General features: G+C 42.2%; 1 protein-coding gene across 1 annotated transcript in view; it reads right to left on the reverse strand.

The window, feature by feature from the left end:
- The window catches only part of TAGAP (T cell activation RhoGTPase activating protein), a 365673-nt gene that overhangs the window by 92331 nt on the left and 253769 nt on the right, over positions 1 to 19573 (reverse strand). The window contains exon 4 of the mRNA XM_073671362.1: positions 5799 to 5957. Within this exon, the coding sequence (XP_073527463.1) occupies positions 5799 to 5957 (159 nt within the window). The remainder of the gene's footprint in view (positions 1 to 5798; positions 5958 to 19573) is intronic.

The raw sequence follows: 19573 nt of genomic DNA on the forward strand, positions 1-19573 counted from the left end.
GTCCAACTACGAGTTCACAATCAAATACCGGGCAGGACGCTCCAATACCAACGCGGACGCCCTGTCCAGGATGCCCAACCTGCCGGACGGAGGAGAAGATCCGGAGGGACTGGAAGAAGTTGAACTCCCTGCGTTCCACCGTCATGGGACTATTCAGTATTCCCACCAGGTAAGGAGTAAGCAGACTGCTACGTTGAACCCCTTACCCCACTACAACTGGGCGGAAACGCAAGACAGCGACCCTGCCGTCCGACTGGTGAAGGAGATGCTGACTCGGCCGGAGGCTCGCCTTGAACCAGACGCTCCGGAGGAAGCCAAACAACTATGGGCAGAGAAGAGTCGACTGTTCCTTTACAAAGGGAAGTTGTGCCGCAGAATGGTTAACTCCCGGACGCATGAATTACTCTGGCAAGTAGTGGTGCCACGAAGGGACGCAGCCATGGTGATGGAGGCATACCACGACGGAGCTGGGCACTTCGGGTGGAAGAAGCTGGAGTTCCTGCTGCGCGAGCGGTTCCACTGGGTAGGCATGAGGGGAACCATTGAGAAGTGGTGCAGAGACTGTGGCCCGTGCAACCTGAGAAGGAAGGACCGTGCCAGCCAGAAGACTCCCCTGCAGTCCATCGTCACCCGGCAACCGTTGGAACTGGTAGCCTTGGATCATGTAAAACTGACCCCAAGCAGAAGTGGCTACATCTACGCGTTAACCATCGTGGATCATTACTCCCGGTTTCTGGTTGTCGTCCCCGTCAAGGACTTAACGGCTCAAACAGCAGCTAGAGCCTTCCAGCAGCACTTTTGCCGTCCACACGGGTACCCGGACCAAGTGCTGACGGACCAGGGACCTGCCTTTGAAGCGGAGGTCTTCCAGGAATTCTGCAATCTGTATGGCTGCCGGAAGATAAGGACGACACCCTACCATCCGCAAACTAATGGACTTTGTGAGAAAATGAACCAGGTGGTAATGGATCTTCTAAAAACGTTGCCCCTGGAAGAACGCAGTCTGTGGCCTGAGAAGTTGCCCGATCTGGTGGACCTATACAACCACATCCCGGTAGGTTCCACCAACTGTACCCCGGCTTACCTAATGAGGGCAAGACCTGGTAAGTTACCTGTTGACCTGGAAATGGGAGTCCTGACACCCGAGGACACTTCACCAGAAACAGACTGGGACACAGAGAGGCAGCAGCAGTACCGGAGAGTACAGGAGAGCGTGGAGCGAAGTCTCTGTCAGGCTAGGGAAAGACAAGAGAAAACTTACAACCAGTATGCTCCCGCTGTTCCCCTGGTACCCGGAGAGCAGGTCTTGAAGAGGAAGAGATGGCTCCACAAGTTGGATGACCAGTGGGAGAAGGACCCGTACACCGTACTGCCCTCAAGCCACGAGAACCCGAAGGTTTGTACCATCAGTAAAGACGGAGGGGAAACCACAGCCATTGTATCCCGGGACCACCTGAAGAAGTGTCCCGAACAACTGAGGAACCCTGAAGAGGAACAAGAAGACCATCGACCCGTAGAGGAAAGGGAAGATATGGTTAGTACTGTGCTCGGGGACTTCCCTCGGTCTTGGACTCAAGTCAATGGTGCAGTTGTGGTACCCGTACTCACCTTCCTCCAACCAGCATCCCAAGCACCTACGGAGCAACAGGTAGAGCTGGAAGAACAGCCGGTCCAGGAGGCAGAAGACTCCACACAAGCAGAACAGGAGGATCAACCCTCTGCTTATAGTGAGCCTGCCGTACCCCTAGTGAGACAAAGAGCCAGTAGACAGCTGCCCAGTTTACCCTTGACAGCTCCTACACCCTGTAGTTCAGGGCCAGACAGTCAGCTCCGTAGGTCCACTAGGGCCACTAGAGGCCAGTTACCCGCACGCTGGAGGATTTGAAGTGTATAAATTGTTTTATTTATGTTTATCTGTGTATTGTTGCTTGTGTATAATTTTGTGTTTCCAGTTATTTTTAGGAATCCTTGGTGGATTTACCGGGAATCCTTGTACATAGTTGGAGCGTAACCCAGGATGGACTAGAGACTGTTAAGGACTCGGGGTAGGACAGACCCCTACCTGGTTACGTCTCCCTGTTTTGGTGAAATGGACACCTTGCTTTCTTCAAAGACTGCACCCGGTTACGGACATGCCGTGACCACCTTTATGTGTTTCTTATTGTATTGTTATTGTTATATCTTGTTATGTTTTTCTAAAATATGTTTAGTCCCGGAGTACTAAATTTCACTAGGGGGGAATGTGACACCCCAGGGGTCTGGTTGCCACAGTGATAGAGATATTATGTCTGAGAGCAGGTGGGAGGTCCTTTGGTCAGGGATCCTGTGCATGCCACACCTCCTGCCCAGTCTTGGGAGGGGAAGAACTTCCCCTGTATAAACCCTGGGCTGAGGCAGGGTTAGTCAGTCAAGGAGAGTAGAGACAAGAAACAGTCACAGGAAGAAACAGCAGAAGCTCAGTGGGAGCAATACTACTACAAGTCAGGGGCTGGCAGCTGCAGAGCTCGCCCTGACTGAGAAGCTTTCTTACCGGACCCGGCGTCCGAGGCTGTGGGGACTAACTCTTACCCAGCAGCAGAAGCCGACCGGCAGGGGATTTCAGGTCCTCAGGCCCAGAAACCCGAAGGCACGGTCACACGCGTGGGACCAGCACCGCCATCGTGGAGCAGAAGCCATTAGAAGGCCCCGAGTCACCGGCCATACGGGTGAGCACCACACGGTACACTCAGGGATGTGGGCTACTTATATCCGCTTCTAGCAAGGTAGCCAGAAGAGTACAGTCAGTTTGGGAGGCCTACAACTCCGCCTGGCCAGGGGAGATCCCATCTGCTCAAGGACTGACCAGGCCCCGTTCACTAGCAAGTACTCCGGGAGGGTCTATCGTTGTTACCAGTAAAGACCCTGAATTACACCGCACCGTCTCTGAGTGGTTCCTGCTACCCCCATCATCCACATCTGCTGCCCTGAGGCCATACCCATCCCGTTGGGGGTTATACCATCTACGCTGCACCATCCATCCACCGGCCTCAGCGGACTGTCCTGCAGCGGCAGCTCCATAGCTGCATTCAACGGGTGGCGTAGTCGTCCTGCATCTACCGCTGTTACATCGCCGCTCAGTTTGACTCCCTGGGCACGGACCGGGTCACCGCCACGAGACTACAACCCTCAAGAGATCCGGCTCCGGGTAAGCTCCCGCGTGCGCAACGCAGCGCGACACAGGCCCAGGGGCGCGTCATATGTACAGTATATGTACAGATTATACAGATAATGTATGTGAATGATACAAGTATACAGTTACTTGTTAGATGATTTTCTGGTTGGGAAATAATGTTATGAAACATTTATAGCCGTTGGTTAGAAGGAAGATGACACAATGTTACTTCAAAGTGAATCAGATGAGGAGAAGTAGTGAAAATATATGCATTATACATCATATGCCTTTGAATGATTAATTGTACAGTTGGTACAATTCTGAAAAGCATGTGAGGACATGTGATTAAAGTCATTCATAATATCTTGGATTTCCTGTAAGCGCCTGTTTACACTATACAGTATGATCTACATCTGAAAACGACCACTAGTTTACCACATGCTTGCCAATCAGCATTGTATTAATAGTCTGTTTAGACGGGTTTACTGTGCTTATGAAAGCACCTATACACATCAAATGAAAGTCGATCGAATCTTCTGGTAAACTACCTGATATGATTTGGGACCTCCCAACTTTTCCCTGACAGATGATGTCGGGGGAGAGAAGATTAGGCTGTTAGAATTTAAACAGTCGGTCCTTTTGTTTTCAGGGGAGATAAGCTGCTGCCAGAACAGTCTGCCAGTGACTTTGATCTCTCTCCTTGTTGAAAATACATGAATGTTCAGCCAAGCCTTACGGTGTATGGTGGAGTCAGGAGAGATAGCTGTTTGCCATATGACTATTCAGGTGAGAGTTATCTTATGTGTATGGCCAGCTTTACGTTTCATGATAATCCTATTATTATGATAATGAGAATGCGGAATAATCATCATACAGAACATGGAGCATAAAAAGTAACAATATATATATATATTTAACATAAAAATCTGATTAAAGCACATCTCTCTCATCACAGTGCTGTCTTTTTACACTGGGATGTGAAGATGCAGGAAATCCCCCCCAGACACGATTGTGCTCCCTGGGCTCCTTCTGACTAATAGCACTTACTAGCACAGACACAGTGCTTTGCAGTGGCTCAATTAGCTCCTCAAATGCCACCGTCACTCAAGCTTCTTTGAGACTAACATGAAAGTCAGACAACACACGGACGGACGGTTTTTGTTTCACACACTCATAGACTTAGTGAGTTTGAGCCGTGATTTAGATCAAATTTCGAGATGTCTCTGTGTTTTGGTGCACACCACTGAGCCTGCAAGAAAAGGATATGTGAACAATAGGTACAAGTTCAGTCTGTGAAAAATACAGATAAAACTCAAATGTGAAAAACTTATGTCTGGATAAGGCCTTATGCTGATTTATATCCAAGTTCAAAGTTCAACCTCATAAATTAACTTACAAGGTGCCATGACCACAGACTCTCTGACAGATTTAACCATTACTGTAGAACGTAGAGGCAGCAGAAGTCAAATGGTCCAAAATTTTACAGCCAAAAATAAATCCTTTTAAGCAAACAATTCTACCAACGTTCCTTTACAATCAAAGCTGGTCATCTGCTTCAGACAACTGGTAATCTAAATATTTCGTAAGCAGTGTGTCAAGGAAAGAGGTTATTTCATTAAGAGTTTACATACTGATAAAATTAGTATTTTACCTACTTTATACTGATTTTTAGATACAGCATTCATCTATTCTGAGCTGAAATGCGTCAGAATTCCCTGCATCTAGAAAGAGCTTGCTCTGCTGGTTTGTATTCTGTGAAGAGTAGTCTTTGCAACAGGAATGAAAAAAATTGAATAACTCTTCCTGAATGAAATGCACTATAGACTTTGCACAATAGTGTTTTCATGTATGCTTTTTGGGATGTGTACAAGACGTTGGCTATGTTGCTGACCGTTTCCAACAATTTGCAGAATATTTGGGTTATAATTACAGGAAGAAATTTATGATGAGTTCAAGAGTAATAAAGCAATGTAACATAAATTATAACTTTCTTCACACTGTAAAATGACACTTGGATTTACAAGCGTCTGAATTATTATTCAACATTACCACCAACATTATATTGACCACATTATCTGATATTGAATTAGTATTTAATTGCCAATAATTGAATATTTAACTGGTCTTCATGTAAAACATTAAATGACGATGTTATTCTTATCACTAAGTAATTTTTCTCTAAAATTTCTAGAACTTGTTCTATTAAATTCAGAGAACAGATTAAGACCATGGTGACAACTGGCAGACATTAGAGCTGAGCAAAAAATTCTCCCAGACTACATGATGGACCTCTGTGGCAGCCAGAACAGGGCAGCCTCCACTTCTGGGCCCAGCATCCTCAGCACCTCTTAGTTTACCAGGTTCCTTAATATCATGAAGTTGTGGTGTGACGCATGTCATAATGTCACTTGAGACCTAGCGTCAGGACGTCGAGGAGTCTAGTAAGTAGAACAAGCTCCTAGGATGGTTTTACCTCAGATGCCAGGCACAGAAGAGAAGACTGCCTTGATCTGGCTGTCATGGAGGACCAGATTGGAGGCTGGACCCTAGCAGCACAAGTCTTTTTCTCCACTGTTTACTCAAATCAATGGAGACATACTTGAAGATCACAATTTTCATTAAATTAAATTGTTTTAGTCCCACTTACCGAAAAGATGCAATACAGCCATTATAAGGCCATATCAATATTAGGGCATTCTTTGGTGAACTATGGAAAGCACATATATCTTCCTCATCTTCATCACATGACAACGCTTTCATCTGAGAGAGATTCACTCTGTGTTTTAGTCTAAAGCTGGTGCCTGACCTGAGAAAGAAAATCAGGTTATAATATGCAGTGTTGAGAAGGGTTTATTCTATGCATTGCTTTCATTTACGGTAGATTTTTAGACACACAATGTAGCTTTACATAAATTGTATGCTTCTCACAGAAGTATTTTTGTGCTCAATGAGTTGAGTAATGGAATAATCAGGACACAATTTTAATTTGTAATATTTTTTCAATGCTTGCTCTAGATGGTTGCTATTCCTTGGTTACTAAACAGGTACATGGGTCTCCTTCATGTGTAGAGACCTTGGTGGGACATATCTGACGGTAGACAATTGTGCATGATGACCTTGAAGTTCCATCATTATTAAAAATCAAGCTCAGAGTACGTGACAGTAGTTTGTGACAACCAGAAATCCTTATGTATACAGATTTTGATCTGTGTCATAACTATAGCATTCTTTATAGCGCTTCCATACAGAATGTCACAAGATACAGTAGCTCTCTGGGATAGTTTAGTACATAGTACTGAAGTTAATTTATCATAATCCTTCTTAACTAGTGACTCAGGATCAGCAATGATATTTGCATGGTGGTGACTTATAATAATACATTTTGTAATTTTCCTAATAGACACGATATATAGAAACTGAAAGGCGTAGTTATGAAGAAAGATTTATTTTGTTTGAAACCTGTTATGACTCGAACATAAAATTAACTATCTGAAAAAAATATATAATTTATACAGAATATTTAGTAATAGTTATTTGGAAATCAGCCCCCCATAGATATTAGACTAGTGTCAACAGATCCTCCAATATCAATGGGTTCAGTTGACATTCTACTGTGCATGGGGGCCCCCAACAGACGATGCTGGGAAGGATAAGGATCTGGCTTGTCCAGCTTTCAGACTGGTGATCCTTTTGTTCTCCACTGAGGCAGTGCTCCTGTGTATGGAAGAGTCAGGCTCAAAGGAATCTAAATTTTAACCCATTCATGACATAACGTAAACTTACGTCATACGTCGTGTCCCTGACTTTGATGCGGGCTCGCAAGCCAAGCCCACATCTTTCCCAGCACATGGTGGATGATTTAATCAGCCATTATGTGCCTCTAACTGCTGTTGGTAGAGTGGAGCTCTGCCCGTGGCTGTTAACCTGTTATATCCCGCTGTCAATCTCTAACAGAAGCATTTAACAGGCACCAGCAGGGGCATGCGTCGTTCCAAACAAACAAGGACATTTACTTTCTGCAAAACAGTGTTCACATTTTGGCAGACTGCATTGAGGATCTGGAAAACAGATCGCTCGGACAATTACAGAAGATTTTTGAGGAGGATTTGCCAGAGGCCCCAGGAGTAGCCACTAAGAGGCTGGTTGAAAGGGCACACAGAATTGGTCCGCAGAAGGAAAAAAATGAAAATGCCGACAACCAGGGACCGAGACAAGCAATAGCCAAATACCTGGCTATATTGCGAGCCTTTAAGTGCCTTAAAGAACCGTTACCTTTCCAGGGCCACAAGATTATCTTATTTAATGACTATTCTGTGGAAGTTAACAAAAGACACACATTGTTTAGTGACTGTTGCTCCAAACTGTTTAAAAACCAAATTCAGTTCCAACTTCTGTATCCGGCTATACTGAAGATACGACAGGAGGATGGTACAATGAAGAGCTTTCAAAATCCATCAGAGGCTAAGGACTTTGTGCTAAAGATACTGGGAGGTGGCGACCTAGAGGAACAACGCCGGGAGAAAAACTTGGAACAGAATTCGGAGAAACACGAGGACTCGAAAAAACAAAAGCCGGCCCTTTAGACCAAAGACTTAGAACCCCATGTGGCAACAGGAAAGACCAAATGGACGGTGTTGGCTCAGAAAAGTTAACTTGAAGGGAGATGCGTGGCTCAGGATTGAGTCGTGATGATAAACTAAATGACTCAAGAGACTCACGATTTGGACTCACTAAAGGGGGTGAACATTTAGAAGACCTTTAATATTACAGTTATTGCAGGGGGAAGTTGTTCATGGGTAAGAGGAGTCAGAAAAAAGAGAGTAAAAAGAAAGAAAATTATTGCTTTTGACGTGAAAGGTGAAAAGTGTTAAAATTGTTCTTAGTTTGGTTAAGGTTTTCAGGTAAATGGGGGATATGCAGATAAACCAAGATAAGCACAAGAAAACTAATAGCGAAAGATTTAAGGTACGCAAATCACATAACGTTAAAATGAAAGTATCTTAGTATGCATATTGTATCTTGGAATGTAAAGGGTCTCAGGGCGCCTACTAAACAAATGATGGCACTAAGACATTTAAAAAAGCTGAAAGCGGATATCGCTCTATTGGAGGAAACGCATTTAAAATCTGAGGATCTGTTCAGAATGACGAAATTATGGGTGGGAGAGGTGTACGGTTCAGAGGGGGAGGGTAGGAAGGCAGGGGTTTTAGTACTGTTACATAAAAATATGCCCTACATGGTCAAACAGGTAGAAAGAGACACTGAAGGTAGATATATTATGTTAAAATTGGAGGGGAGAGATTGAGACTTTAGCATAATTAATGTTTATGCACCTAATTCAGACCAAAAACCTTTCTTTGAAAAACTGCGGGATAATTTACTCTAAATCACAGTAAGGAAAATGAAAGTAGGAGGAGATTTCAATAATGTCCATGTAACAGCAGAAGACAGACATAATATAGGAGGGACTAAAGGGAAAAATAAGGAAATAACAACTGTTCTGGCAGCCTTAATTCAGGATGTAAACTTACCGTATTTTTCAGACTATAAGGCACACTTTTTTTCCACCAAAATTTTGGAGGAAAGTGGGGGGTGCGTCTTATAGTCCGATATGCATAAATACTGTGGCTGTGGGTGTGGGGGATGTGAGGGAAGTGACAGTGGCGGAATAGCGGGGCACAGGAGACAGCAGCCGCCTGCCGCAGCCTACACTTTGCCCACTACTAAAGAAAATGAATATTCACTGCTCCCCACGTCCATAGGGGAAAACAGTAATTTTCCTTAATAACCGGCACACTGTGCCTGCAGCATGGCTCCTGGTATGTATGGCACCCTTCATCCCTGTATTAATGGCCCCCCTCATCCCGGTATGTATGGCACCCTTCATCCCTGTATGTATTGCCCCCCTCATCCAGATATGCTTGGCACCCCCTGATTCCCGTCACGCTGCACAGAAAAAAAAGAAACTTTCATACTCACCTCCTCTCTCCTCCAGCGCTGTGTCCAGTTCTGTGTATGTGCCGGAATAGTCAGTGCTCCCCATGCTGGGACTGTGTGCGTGGGGAGCAGTGACCATTCATCTCCCTAAAAGCGCTTGCCACTATTAAAGGACATGAATATTCACCACTGCCATGGGTTTGGTGAATATTCATGGCCTTTAATAGCGGGCACGCTGACCGCCGAGCGCAGCAGGAGCCGCACTGCGGCTACAGCATCAGCGCTACTAGGGCCATACATACAGGGATGAGGCCTGAAGGGGGCCATACATACAGGGATGAAGGGGGTCATGCATACAGGGATGAAGGGGGCCATACAGACCAGGATGAGGGGGGCCATACATACAGGGATGAAGGATGAGGGGGGCTATACATACAGGGATGAAGGGGGCTATACAAACCAGGATGAGGGAGGCCATACATACAGGGATGAAGAGTGCCATACATACCAGGAAGAGGAATGAAGGTGCCATACATACCAGGATGGGTGTGAGGGGGGCCATACATAACAGGGATAAGGGTGCCATACATACTAGGAAGAGGGATGAGGGGGCCATGCATACCAGGATGGGGGATTGGGTACCATGTATACCAGGATGTTGGATTGGTGTGCCATGCATGTCAGGATGGGGATGAGGGCCACGTATAACAGGAAGGAGGGGGCCATATATACCAGGATGGGGGATATTAACAGAATTGGGGAACATTACCCCTATAACAGTGTCAGAAGCAGACCCCCTCCCCCTTAACAGGGCATCTATGACCACATTGTTATCTTAAATATTTTTTTTCTATTTTCCTCCTCTAAAACCTAGGTGCGTGTTATGGTCCGAAAAATACGGTAGGTGATATTTGGAGGATAGATTTCCCTAACGAAAGTGAATTTACGCATTTCTCTCAGCCCCATCAAACTTGGTCCAGGGTTGATTATTTACTGATAAATAGGGAGCTAATAGACAGGAGCAAGGACGCCAAAATTGAGGAAATGGTAATATGCGATCATGCACCTGTTTCTCTAAATTTATTGGAATAATTTCCAAAAGGTACAGACTACTTGTGGAGGTTCCCATCTTTTCTCCTTAGGGACCAAAAATATAAACTGAAAATGCAGGAATGGTGGGAGGCATATGCTTACTTTTACCAGGCAGATGATGTAAAACTGCAAGTGTATTGGGAAGCAGGAAAGACGGTGATAAGGGGTAAACTGATAGCCTTTGTCCATACATTAAGGAAAAAAAACTAATATTAAATACAAAAAATTGGGCAAACAGCTAAGAAAGAGCTATTTGGACTTTTTACAACAAAATACTAAAAAAATCAGAGAGGAGTGGAAAAAGGCTAAAAGGGAATTTGATGAATGGATGGAGAAAAAATAATTATTTAGGAGATCACAAATGGAAATTGAACTAAGAAGGTTTGGGGATAAAGCAGGTAAATTATTGGCAAACCTGGAGAAGGGGAGATTAAAAAAAAAAAAAGTATACTTAAACTTAAAAATAGTGATGGAACAGTGACAGATAATCCACTAGAAATAAGCTCAATCCTATGGAAGATCCGGCATCATACAGGCCGATTTCCCTCATAAATCAAGTTATTAAAATAGTCTCTAAACTCATGGCTAATAGATTGGCAAAAATACTACCAGAGTTGGTAACAACCTCACAGGTGGGATTTATTAAGAGAAGGAGTGCAGTCACAAACGTCAGGAGAACGTTGCTAGTGTTAGATGCAGTGCATAGTGCTCAGGACAAGAATGAAAACCCCGCGCTGGTAACGTTAGCTGCAGAGAAGGCGTACGACAAGGTAAAATGGAAGTTGGTAGGTAAAGTTTTCAATAAAGTGGGATTGGCGGGTAATTTAAGAAATTTTATAAACGCATTATATACCACCCCATTGGCTAGGATCCAAACCGCAGGGCATCTATCAAAAAGGTTTTCACTTGAGAAGGGAACTCGTCAGGGATGTTCCCTTTCCCTACTTATATTTGACTTGGGGCTAGAACCTATGTTCCCGTTATTTAGAACAAAATGAAATGTTTGAAGGGATCTCAATAGGTGATACAAAACTCTCAGCTTCATATTTCGCTGATGATATTATATATGGCAAGTGTAAAGAGAGATATGCCAAAAGTTTTGAACCTCATGGAAATGTTCGGTGGTCTTTCGGGTTTCACCCTAAACAAAAGTATATGTGAAATCCTCCTACTGACAGAGGATAGAACGAAGGTGGGAGATGGGAAACTTTGGGGCAGTCATATTAAAAATTCAACAAGAGGTAGAGAGATGGCAAAACCTTCCTTTGAGCCTCCTGGGCAGGATCTGTTTACTAAAAATGATGAGCATTTCAAAATTAATGTACCCCTTACAGACTATTCATGTGCTGCTAAAGCATCTAGAAATTAAAAAAATTAGAAAATTTATCTGGAAAAATAAAAAGCCTCGTATTAGACTGAGTACACTAATGGCGTCAAGAGATGAGGTGGGGTTAACCTACCTCATATAAGGGGTTATAACTTGGCATACTGTATATCCTACGACATATTATAGATTGGTATAGAGACACCAGTAGATACTCGGACACATTGATGGAAAAAAACATATGCTCATCCCTGGAACTTGGTAGCCCTTCTACATACTCCCTTGGGCCTAATGCCCAAAAAAATGTAAAAAAATTCTATAGTCTATCGTGACACGATAGCCACTTGGAAAGAACTAAGAAGGAAACTAAAATTATCCCGGAGAATCTCAAAAGATCTATCATTGTGGGATAATCCAGCTTTTCAAATTCTTAACGAAAACTCTTTATTCCAGGAATGGAAATCCAAGGGTATTCATAGAGTTGCTAACCTGTTAGATGATGTAGAAGATAGGTGGATGTCCTATGTCCTACGGAAACACCAGTCTCTGCAATATGGGCAAATTAAGGGGCTGGTCATGTCTCAATTAATAATAGTTAGAGAAGAAACAAAGAGAAATTCAATGGATAAATTGATTTTTACTGGGAATGGCACACAAAACATATCCAACTTATATAAAGGGCTAAAACTAGTGAGCTGGTGCTACAATAATTCGTAATTATTTAAAAACTGGTCGAATAAGATCGAAGGTGAGGAAATTGGGGAAAAAATATTGATTGGATGGCGAGAGGTTAGGAAAAATGTCTTGAGTGAAGTCTAGAGAGACACACACTTTAGAATTATGCATAGTGCCATAATTGCATTTAATATTCCACCCTCAGATAAAATGAGAGATAGGTTGACGCACTGCCAAAAATGTTCGCTCAAAAATGCAAACTTACTACATGAGTTGTGGAATTGCCCAAAAATACAAATTGTCTGGAAGGATATAAAAAGTTGGCTAAGTGATATGAGCATGGGGAAAATTACGTTACATCCTCTCCCCTATCTTTTTCATGTTTGGGGAGGAAGTGGAGATAGTGGTGACCCTTTACAAAAAAAAGAAAAGAGAGGGTGCCTTGGCTCCATAATTCTACACAATTTGTCTATTAAAGAAAAGAAACATCTTGAGGCTGTGGCTAAGTGAGAATACCACTAATAAAAAAGTTGTGATAAATCAATTGAACGAGCAATTTCACTTGGAATGGCTCGAGGATGAACGTAATAAAGAAAATAGTATAAGGGCACTTAGGATAAAGTGGAGATGCTTTTTGCTCAAGTATCATACTAATGAAGAAGTTACTGAAATTATGACACTGTTATTGAGTTATTGTGACAAATATGCATTATTGGGTTAGGAATAGAGAAGAAAAGGAAGACCATGTGTACGTTAGTATTGCTAATACTTGTTTTCTTATCTGAGGAGGAAGGGAAGTAATTTTGGGGATTCTTTTTGTTTCTGTTATTGTTTGTCATTATTGTGATATAAGAAAATAAGTGTAAAAGATAATCTAAATGATTGTAAGCTCCCACTTTCATTGTTCGTATGTTCAAGTTTTTAAAATTTTAATAAAATTTATTGTTAAAATATATATATATGTACGATTGGTATCTGCGTAATGTAAAATTGCACTTTCTTTTGCAATTTCAATGTATTTGGAATTTTTTCCCATTTTTTCAGTACATTATGTGGTGGTATTGAATGGTGTAATTAAAAAGTAAAACTTGTACCACAAAAAACAAGCCTTCATACGGGTATATTGATGGAAAAATAAAAAAGGTATGGTTCTTGGAAGAAGGGGAGGAAAAAATGAAAATGAAAAAACAGAAAATGGCCACGGCGTGAATGGGTTAAAGGAGGGCTATACAGCTGACAAGAAAGATAACAAATCAGTCATATAGATTTACAGTAGATACTTATTCCAGTTCCTATGCACTGAACATTACTAATCTGTAAAGTACAACCTTTTTTATTTATTAATTTTCACATTCCAACAGTCATATTTCGATGAATGGCTTTACTGTACAGTAATGTCTCATTTGAGAACAGCTACTTTAGTCACATAAAATGATTTATTTTTCAAGTATTATTAAGGTTACTTAACTCACACTGTACTTTCCACCCTGTCATTTTGATAGTGAAGTGTGAATAATCAGGGGCCACTGTGACTCTGGAGCAGACCACCCACTGTGCTGGGTATAAGTAGGAGGAAAGTGAGAAAGTCAACTATCATGCACTGAGTGTGGTGGGTGACAGCTCGTTCTCTGACATTTACTCTTTTCTAATAATAAAGATTTTACTGACATTCAAGGTGATAAATTGAGTTTATTATTATTACCGCTTGTTCTGCAAGAACAAATCCTATATACAGTGTTGGCCAAAAGTATTGGCACCCCTGTAATTCTGTCAGATAATACTCAGTTTCTTCCTGAAAATGATTGCAATCACAAATTCTTTGGTATTATTATCTTCATTTAATTTGTCTTCAATGAAAAAACACAAAAAGAATTGTCCTAAAGCCAAATTGGAAATAATTCCACACCAAACCTAAAAAAGGGGGTGGACAAAAGTATTGGCACTGTTTAAACAATCATGTGATGCTTCTCTAATTCGTGTAATTAACAGCACCTGTAACTTACCTGTGGCACCTAACAGGTGTTGGCAATAACTAAATCACACTTGCAGCCAGTTTACATGGATTAAAGTTGACTCAACCTCTGTCCTGTGTCCTTGTGTGTACCACATTGAGCATGGAGAAAAGAAAGAAGACCAAAGAACTGTCTGAGGACTTGAGAAACCAAATTGTGAGGAAGCATGAGCAATCTCAAGGCTACAAGTCCATCTCCAAAGACCTGAATGTTCCTGTGTCTTCCGTGCGCAGTGTCATCAAGAAGTTTAAAGCCCATGGTACTGTGGCTAACCTCCCTAGATGTGGACGGAAAAGAAAATTTGACGAGAGATTTCAACGCAAGATTGTGCGGATGGTGGATAAAGAACCTCGACTAACATCCAAACAAGTTCAAGCTGCCCTGCAGTCCGAGGGTACAACAGTGTCAACCCGTACTATCCGTCGGCATCTGAATGAAAAGGGACTGTATGGTAGGATACCCAGGAAGACTCCACTTCTTACCCCGAGACATAAAAAAGCCAGGCTGGAGTTTGCCAAAACTTACCTGAGAAAGCCTAAAACGTTTTGGAAGAATGTTCTCTGGTCAGATGAGACAAAAGTAGAGCTTTTTGGGAAAAAGCATCAACATAGAGTGCACAGGAAAAAAAAGAGGCATTCAAAGAAAAGAACACGGTCCCTACAGTCAAACATGGCGGAGGTTCCCTGATGTTTTGGGGTTGCTTTGCTGCCTCTGGCACTGGACTGCTTGACCGTGTGCATGGAATTATGAAGTCTGAAGACTACCAACAAATTTTGCAGCATAATGTAGGGCCCAGTGTGAGAAAGCTGGGTCTCCCTCAGAGGTCATGGGTCTTCCAGCAGGACAATGACCCAAAACACACTTCCAAAAGCACTATAAAATGGTTTGAGAGAAAGCACTGGAGACTTCTAAGGTGGGCAGCAATGAGTCCAGACCTGAATCCCATAGAACACCTGTGGAGAGATCTCAAAATGGCAGTTTGGAGAAGGCACCCTTCAAATATCAGGGACCTGGAGCAGTTTGCCAAAGAAGAATGGTCTACAATTCCAGCAGAGCATTGTAAGAAACACATTGATGGTTACCGGAAGAGGCTGTTCGCAGTTATTTTGGCTAAAGGTTGTGCAACTAAGTATTAGGCTGAGGGTGCCAATACTTTTGTCTGGCCCATTTTTGGAGTTTTGTGTGAAATGATCAATGATTTGATTTTTGCTTCATTCTCTTTTGTGTTTTTCCCTTGCAAGCAAATTAAATGAAGATAATAATACCAAAGAATTTGTGATTGCAGTCATTTTCAGGAAGAAACTGAGTATTATCTGACAGAATTGCAGGGGTGCCAATACTTTTGGCCACCACTGTAGCTGTGATCTGTTACCGAGTATATTAGGGTATGTTCAAACAGCAGATTAGTTGCAGAAATTTCTGTTACTGGAAATCTATTTCATACATCTGAATGGGATTATTTCTGCAGCATGTGCATGGATTTCTGTGAGAGTAGCAGAAATGTCTAAAGCAAATCTGTCCATTAAAGTATGAACTTCACTTGTAAAGGGATTCAGTGAGGTGGGAGGAGCTTAAAGGGGTATTCCCATCTTCAAGATCCTGAAGAAAGAAAAAAGCGGTCTATAGGAGCGCTAAAGTCAATAGAGGATTCAGGACAGTATTGAAAATTATATGGTGACAGACCTTTATTAATTGCTTATGCTCCACCATCTTCAAGATCCTATCCCAATATGTAGTAGCTGTAATAATATTAGCAAATACCTCCAATTAGTAATGTAGAATAAGTTTTCTGATTTGTCATGTCTCTTTCCTCATGTGCAGGCATTGCAGGACCTTAGGCATCCATGGTTACAACCACTGATATAGTGACAGTTTGCTAGTTTCTAGTGGCCGTAACCATGGATACCTAAGGTCCTGCAATGTCTGCACATGAGGAGAGAAGCATAGCGAATCAGAAAAACTATATGACATTTCTAATTGGACATTTTTGTTAATATTATAATTATTACACCTACTACATGTTGGGATAGAATCTTAGAGATGGGAATATCCCTTTAAGCCTTTGATAAGATGAGATATATGATTGTGTGCTCCTTTAAGTGTAATTGAAGGAAAGGAAAAAAGGTAATCAGCTCAACATCCATGCATGACAATTCAGTGTGAAAATCACTTGTGTTCACATAGGAACCCTGATAGACCTAATTTGGTCAGGGCGTGGTGCAAGGAGTGTAGCAAGACACCAGGCTTGTATCCAGGTCAGAAATGGACGTAGGATCCATGAGGACTGGGCTCCAGCACCAGTGGGAAAATGTTGAACCATAGCTTTTACTGTGCAATTAAAAACATAGTAATATAGTAACATAGGTTGAATAAACACCTAGGTCCATCAAGTTCAACCTTCCTCCCCCAATTGTACATTTTGTCTAATTTAACTGTAACGCACAATGTTATTTGTATCGAGAAAGTCATCCTATTTTTCTTGAATGTTGTTATAGTGTCTGTGATTACTACCTTTTGTGGTAGGGCATTCAACAGTCTGACTGCTCTGACTGTAAAGAACCCTTTCCTGTTTAGGTGCCGGAATCACCTTTCTTCCACCCATAATGAGTGCCCCCTTGTCCTTAGTATAGTCTTTGAAAGGAATAAATCATGTGCTAGTCCTTTGTATTGACCACACATATATTTATACATGTAAATGAGATCCGCTCTGAGGCCTCGTTTTTCTAAGCTAAACAAGCTCAACTTTTTCAACCTCTCATCATATGAGAGGCATTCCATCGCTGGTTGCCTGCTTTTTAACTGACTCTAACTTCTTAATATCCTTTTTAAAATGTGGAGGCCATAACTGGATCCCATATTCTATTTATTGGTGGCCTCAACATTGATTGTTAAAGGGGTAATAGTACGTTGGGATTGCAGGATTTTATTTCTCTTTTTATACATCCTAAAATCTTTTTGCTTTTGTGGCTGCTGCTTGACATTGAGTGCTGCTGCTCAGCTTACTTGTAACCAGAATACCCAAGTTCTTCTCCTGTTCTGTAGTCCCGAGTATACTACCGTTTAATCTGTATGCAGCAATAGGACTACTCTGCCCTAGGTGCATTACTGTCACGGGTGTGTCAGAGGTGACAGAAAGTCGCCCTGCAGTTGGTTGCAGGAGATCTCTACGTTTGGCATTACAGACATGTTCTTAGAGGCTGGCTGTCTCTGGAACCCAGCGGCTGCCTCCCTCTGGCTAATTAGCTCCCTGGCCTGGGTGTATAAATACCTGGTGTATCTGAGAGGGAGGTGCTGGCGATATTCATTACTACTTGTGAGGCTTTTGCAAGAGCAGTACTTCGTCCACTCTTTAGCTTGAGGCCATGTGCGCATTCGTTTGGAGTCGTCTAAATCTAAGAAATTCCCCCCTTTTTGTCTACACTTGTTGTCTATAGAGTTTAGTGGAGATCGACTAGTGCTCATCTCCTTCTTTCCCTAGTCTTAGCCATATGCCAGGGAAAGTCAGGGTGAGGCACGCGTGCGACAATTGGTGAAGAGCCAATATAGAGATGGTAGTTCAGACAGGGTGACACTAGAGCAGACTAGGAGGTCTCCACTCCCCCCTTTCCCTAGTCTTTGGGCTCCCTTTCCCTCTTTTCCCTCTGTGTTGCACTAAGTCTTTCCCACATCTTGCGTAACAATTTCTCTATATTTATTTACATTAAACCTCATCTGCTAATTGTTTGCCCATTCAGTCATCTTATCCAGATCGTTCTGGAATATCGTAATGTTAAGATCAGATTTTAATATCCTACATAGTTTGGTGTCATCAGCAAATACTGACATTTTACTCTCAAACCCATCCCCAAGGTCATTAATAAAGAGGTTAAAAAGAATCGGTCCTAGCACAGATCCTTGTGGTACCCCATTGCTGACTATATCCCATTTAGAGAAGGTACCATTTATGATGACTCTTTGTTTCCTATCATTTAGCCAATTCCTTAACCATCTACATATAGTTCCCCCAAGTCCTTCCTTCTGTAGCTTCAGTATGAGGCTGTTATGTGGCACAGTATCAAATGCCTTTGCAAAGTCCAGATAAATCACATCAGCCGCATTACCAACATCCAGATTTGCACGTACCTCCTCACAGAAACCCAACATATTGGTTAGTAACGACTTATCTTTCATGAATCCGTGCTAGTTATCATTTATTATATTATTCTCTGCGATATAACTCTGCAAGTAATCTCTTATGATGCCCTCAAAAACTTTGCACACCACTGATGTCAGACTTACCGGACGGTAGTTACCTGGATCCACCTTCTTACCTTTGTTGAATATCAATACCACATCAGCCATCCTGCAATCCTGTGGCACTAACCCTGTTACAAGAGAGTCTAAGAATATAAGATACAGCTGTCTGCCAACTACTGAGCTCAATTTCCTCAGTATCCGTGGATGAATGCCACCAGGGTCAGGGGATTTGTCAATGCGAAATTTGCTCGGACGCAGGTGTACTTCTTTTTGTGTTAAAATAGTTATATCAGGTGGTGAACTTTGATTTTTGCCCTGCTGGAAGATCCCTGGAAAAGACAGTTCGTTGGTGAACATAGATGAAAATGCCTGTTTAATATCTCAGCCTTTCATTGATGTATTTAGAAAATATGGTGAGAAAAAGCAATAAAATAAAAAATATCAAGTATCCTTAAGCTTACCCATTTGGATTTAGCATCCCTTATTCATAGCTCATGAATAAGGGTTGCTAAACCGAAATGCATAAACGATTATGGCTCCTTAATCTTTTTTATCGTATTGCTTTTTGTCACCATGTTTTCAATTGCACAGTAAAAGCTATGTTTCAACATTTTCCCATTTATGCTGGAGCCCAGTCCTCATGGACCCTTCTTACATAATTAAGATGTGTTGGCTTTTGGGGGTATAATGGTTTCCACTCAGGAATGGCAAAACGATGCAGGCGTACCCTGACGATTGTTTCACAGTCTTATTTGAGACACCAAACTTGATAGTTACAAAGTGTTACATGAGGTAACAGGTTGATTGGAACACAAAGAAAAAAGTAGGCTCTTGCAACAATAGGTTGAAATTTGTGACAATTCGATTACACTGGTAACAATTCACTAACACTTGTAACAATCTGCTGGCATTTTCCCCAGCAGCACCTCCATCACTATGCAACAGTCTTTGAGTTACTATCTCAGCAACTCGGTTCACACTTTTTATGCCTATCACAACTCCTCTCAATGGCAACATTTTCCTGTAGTAGCTCGCTTGATTACTTTGTGAATTATTGTTGTCTACATGTCACAATCATGGCATCACAGTCTGTAACACATAGGCAATATTAACCCATTTGCGACCTTGAGTTTTTCCGTTGTTGCG

This window comes from Phyllobates terribilis, unplaced genomic scaffold, assembly GCF_046119375.1.
Source record: "Phyllobates terribilis strain yellow unplaced genomic scaffold, ASM4611937v1 Scaffold_3__8_contigs__length_932513732, whole genome shotgun sequence".
Classification (NCBI taxonomy): Eukaryota; Metazoa; Chordata; class Amphibia; order Anura; family Dendrobatidae; genus Phyllobates; species Phyllobates terribilis.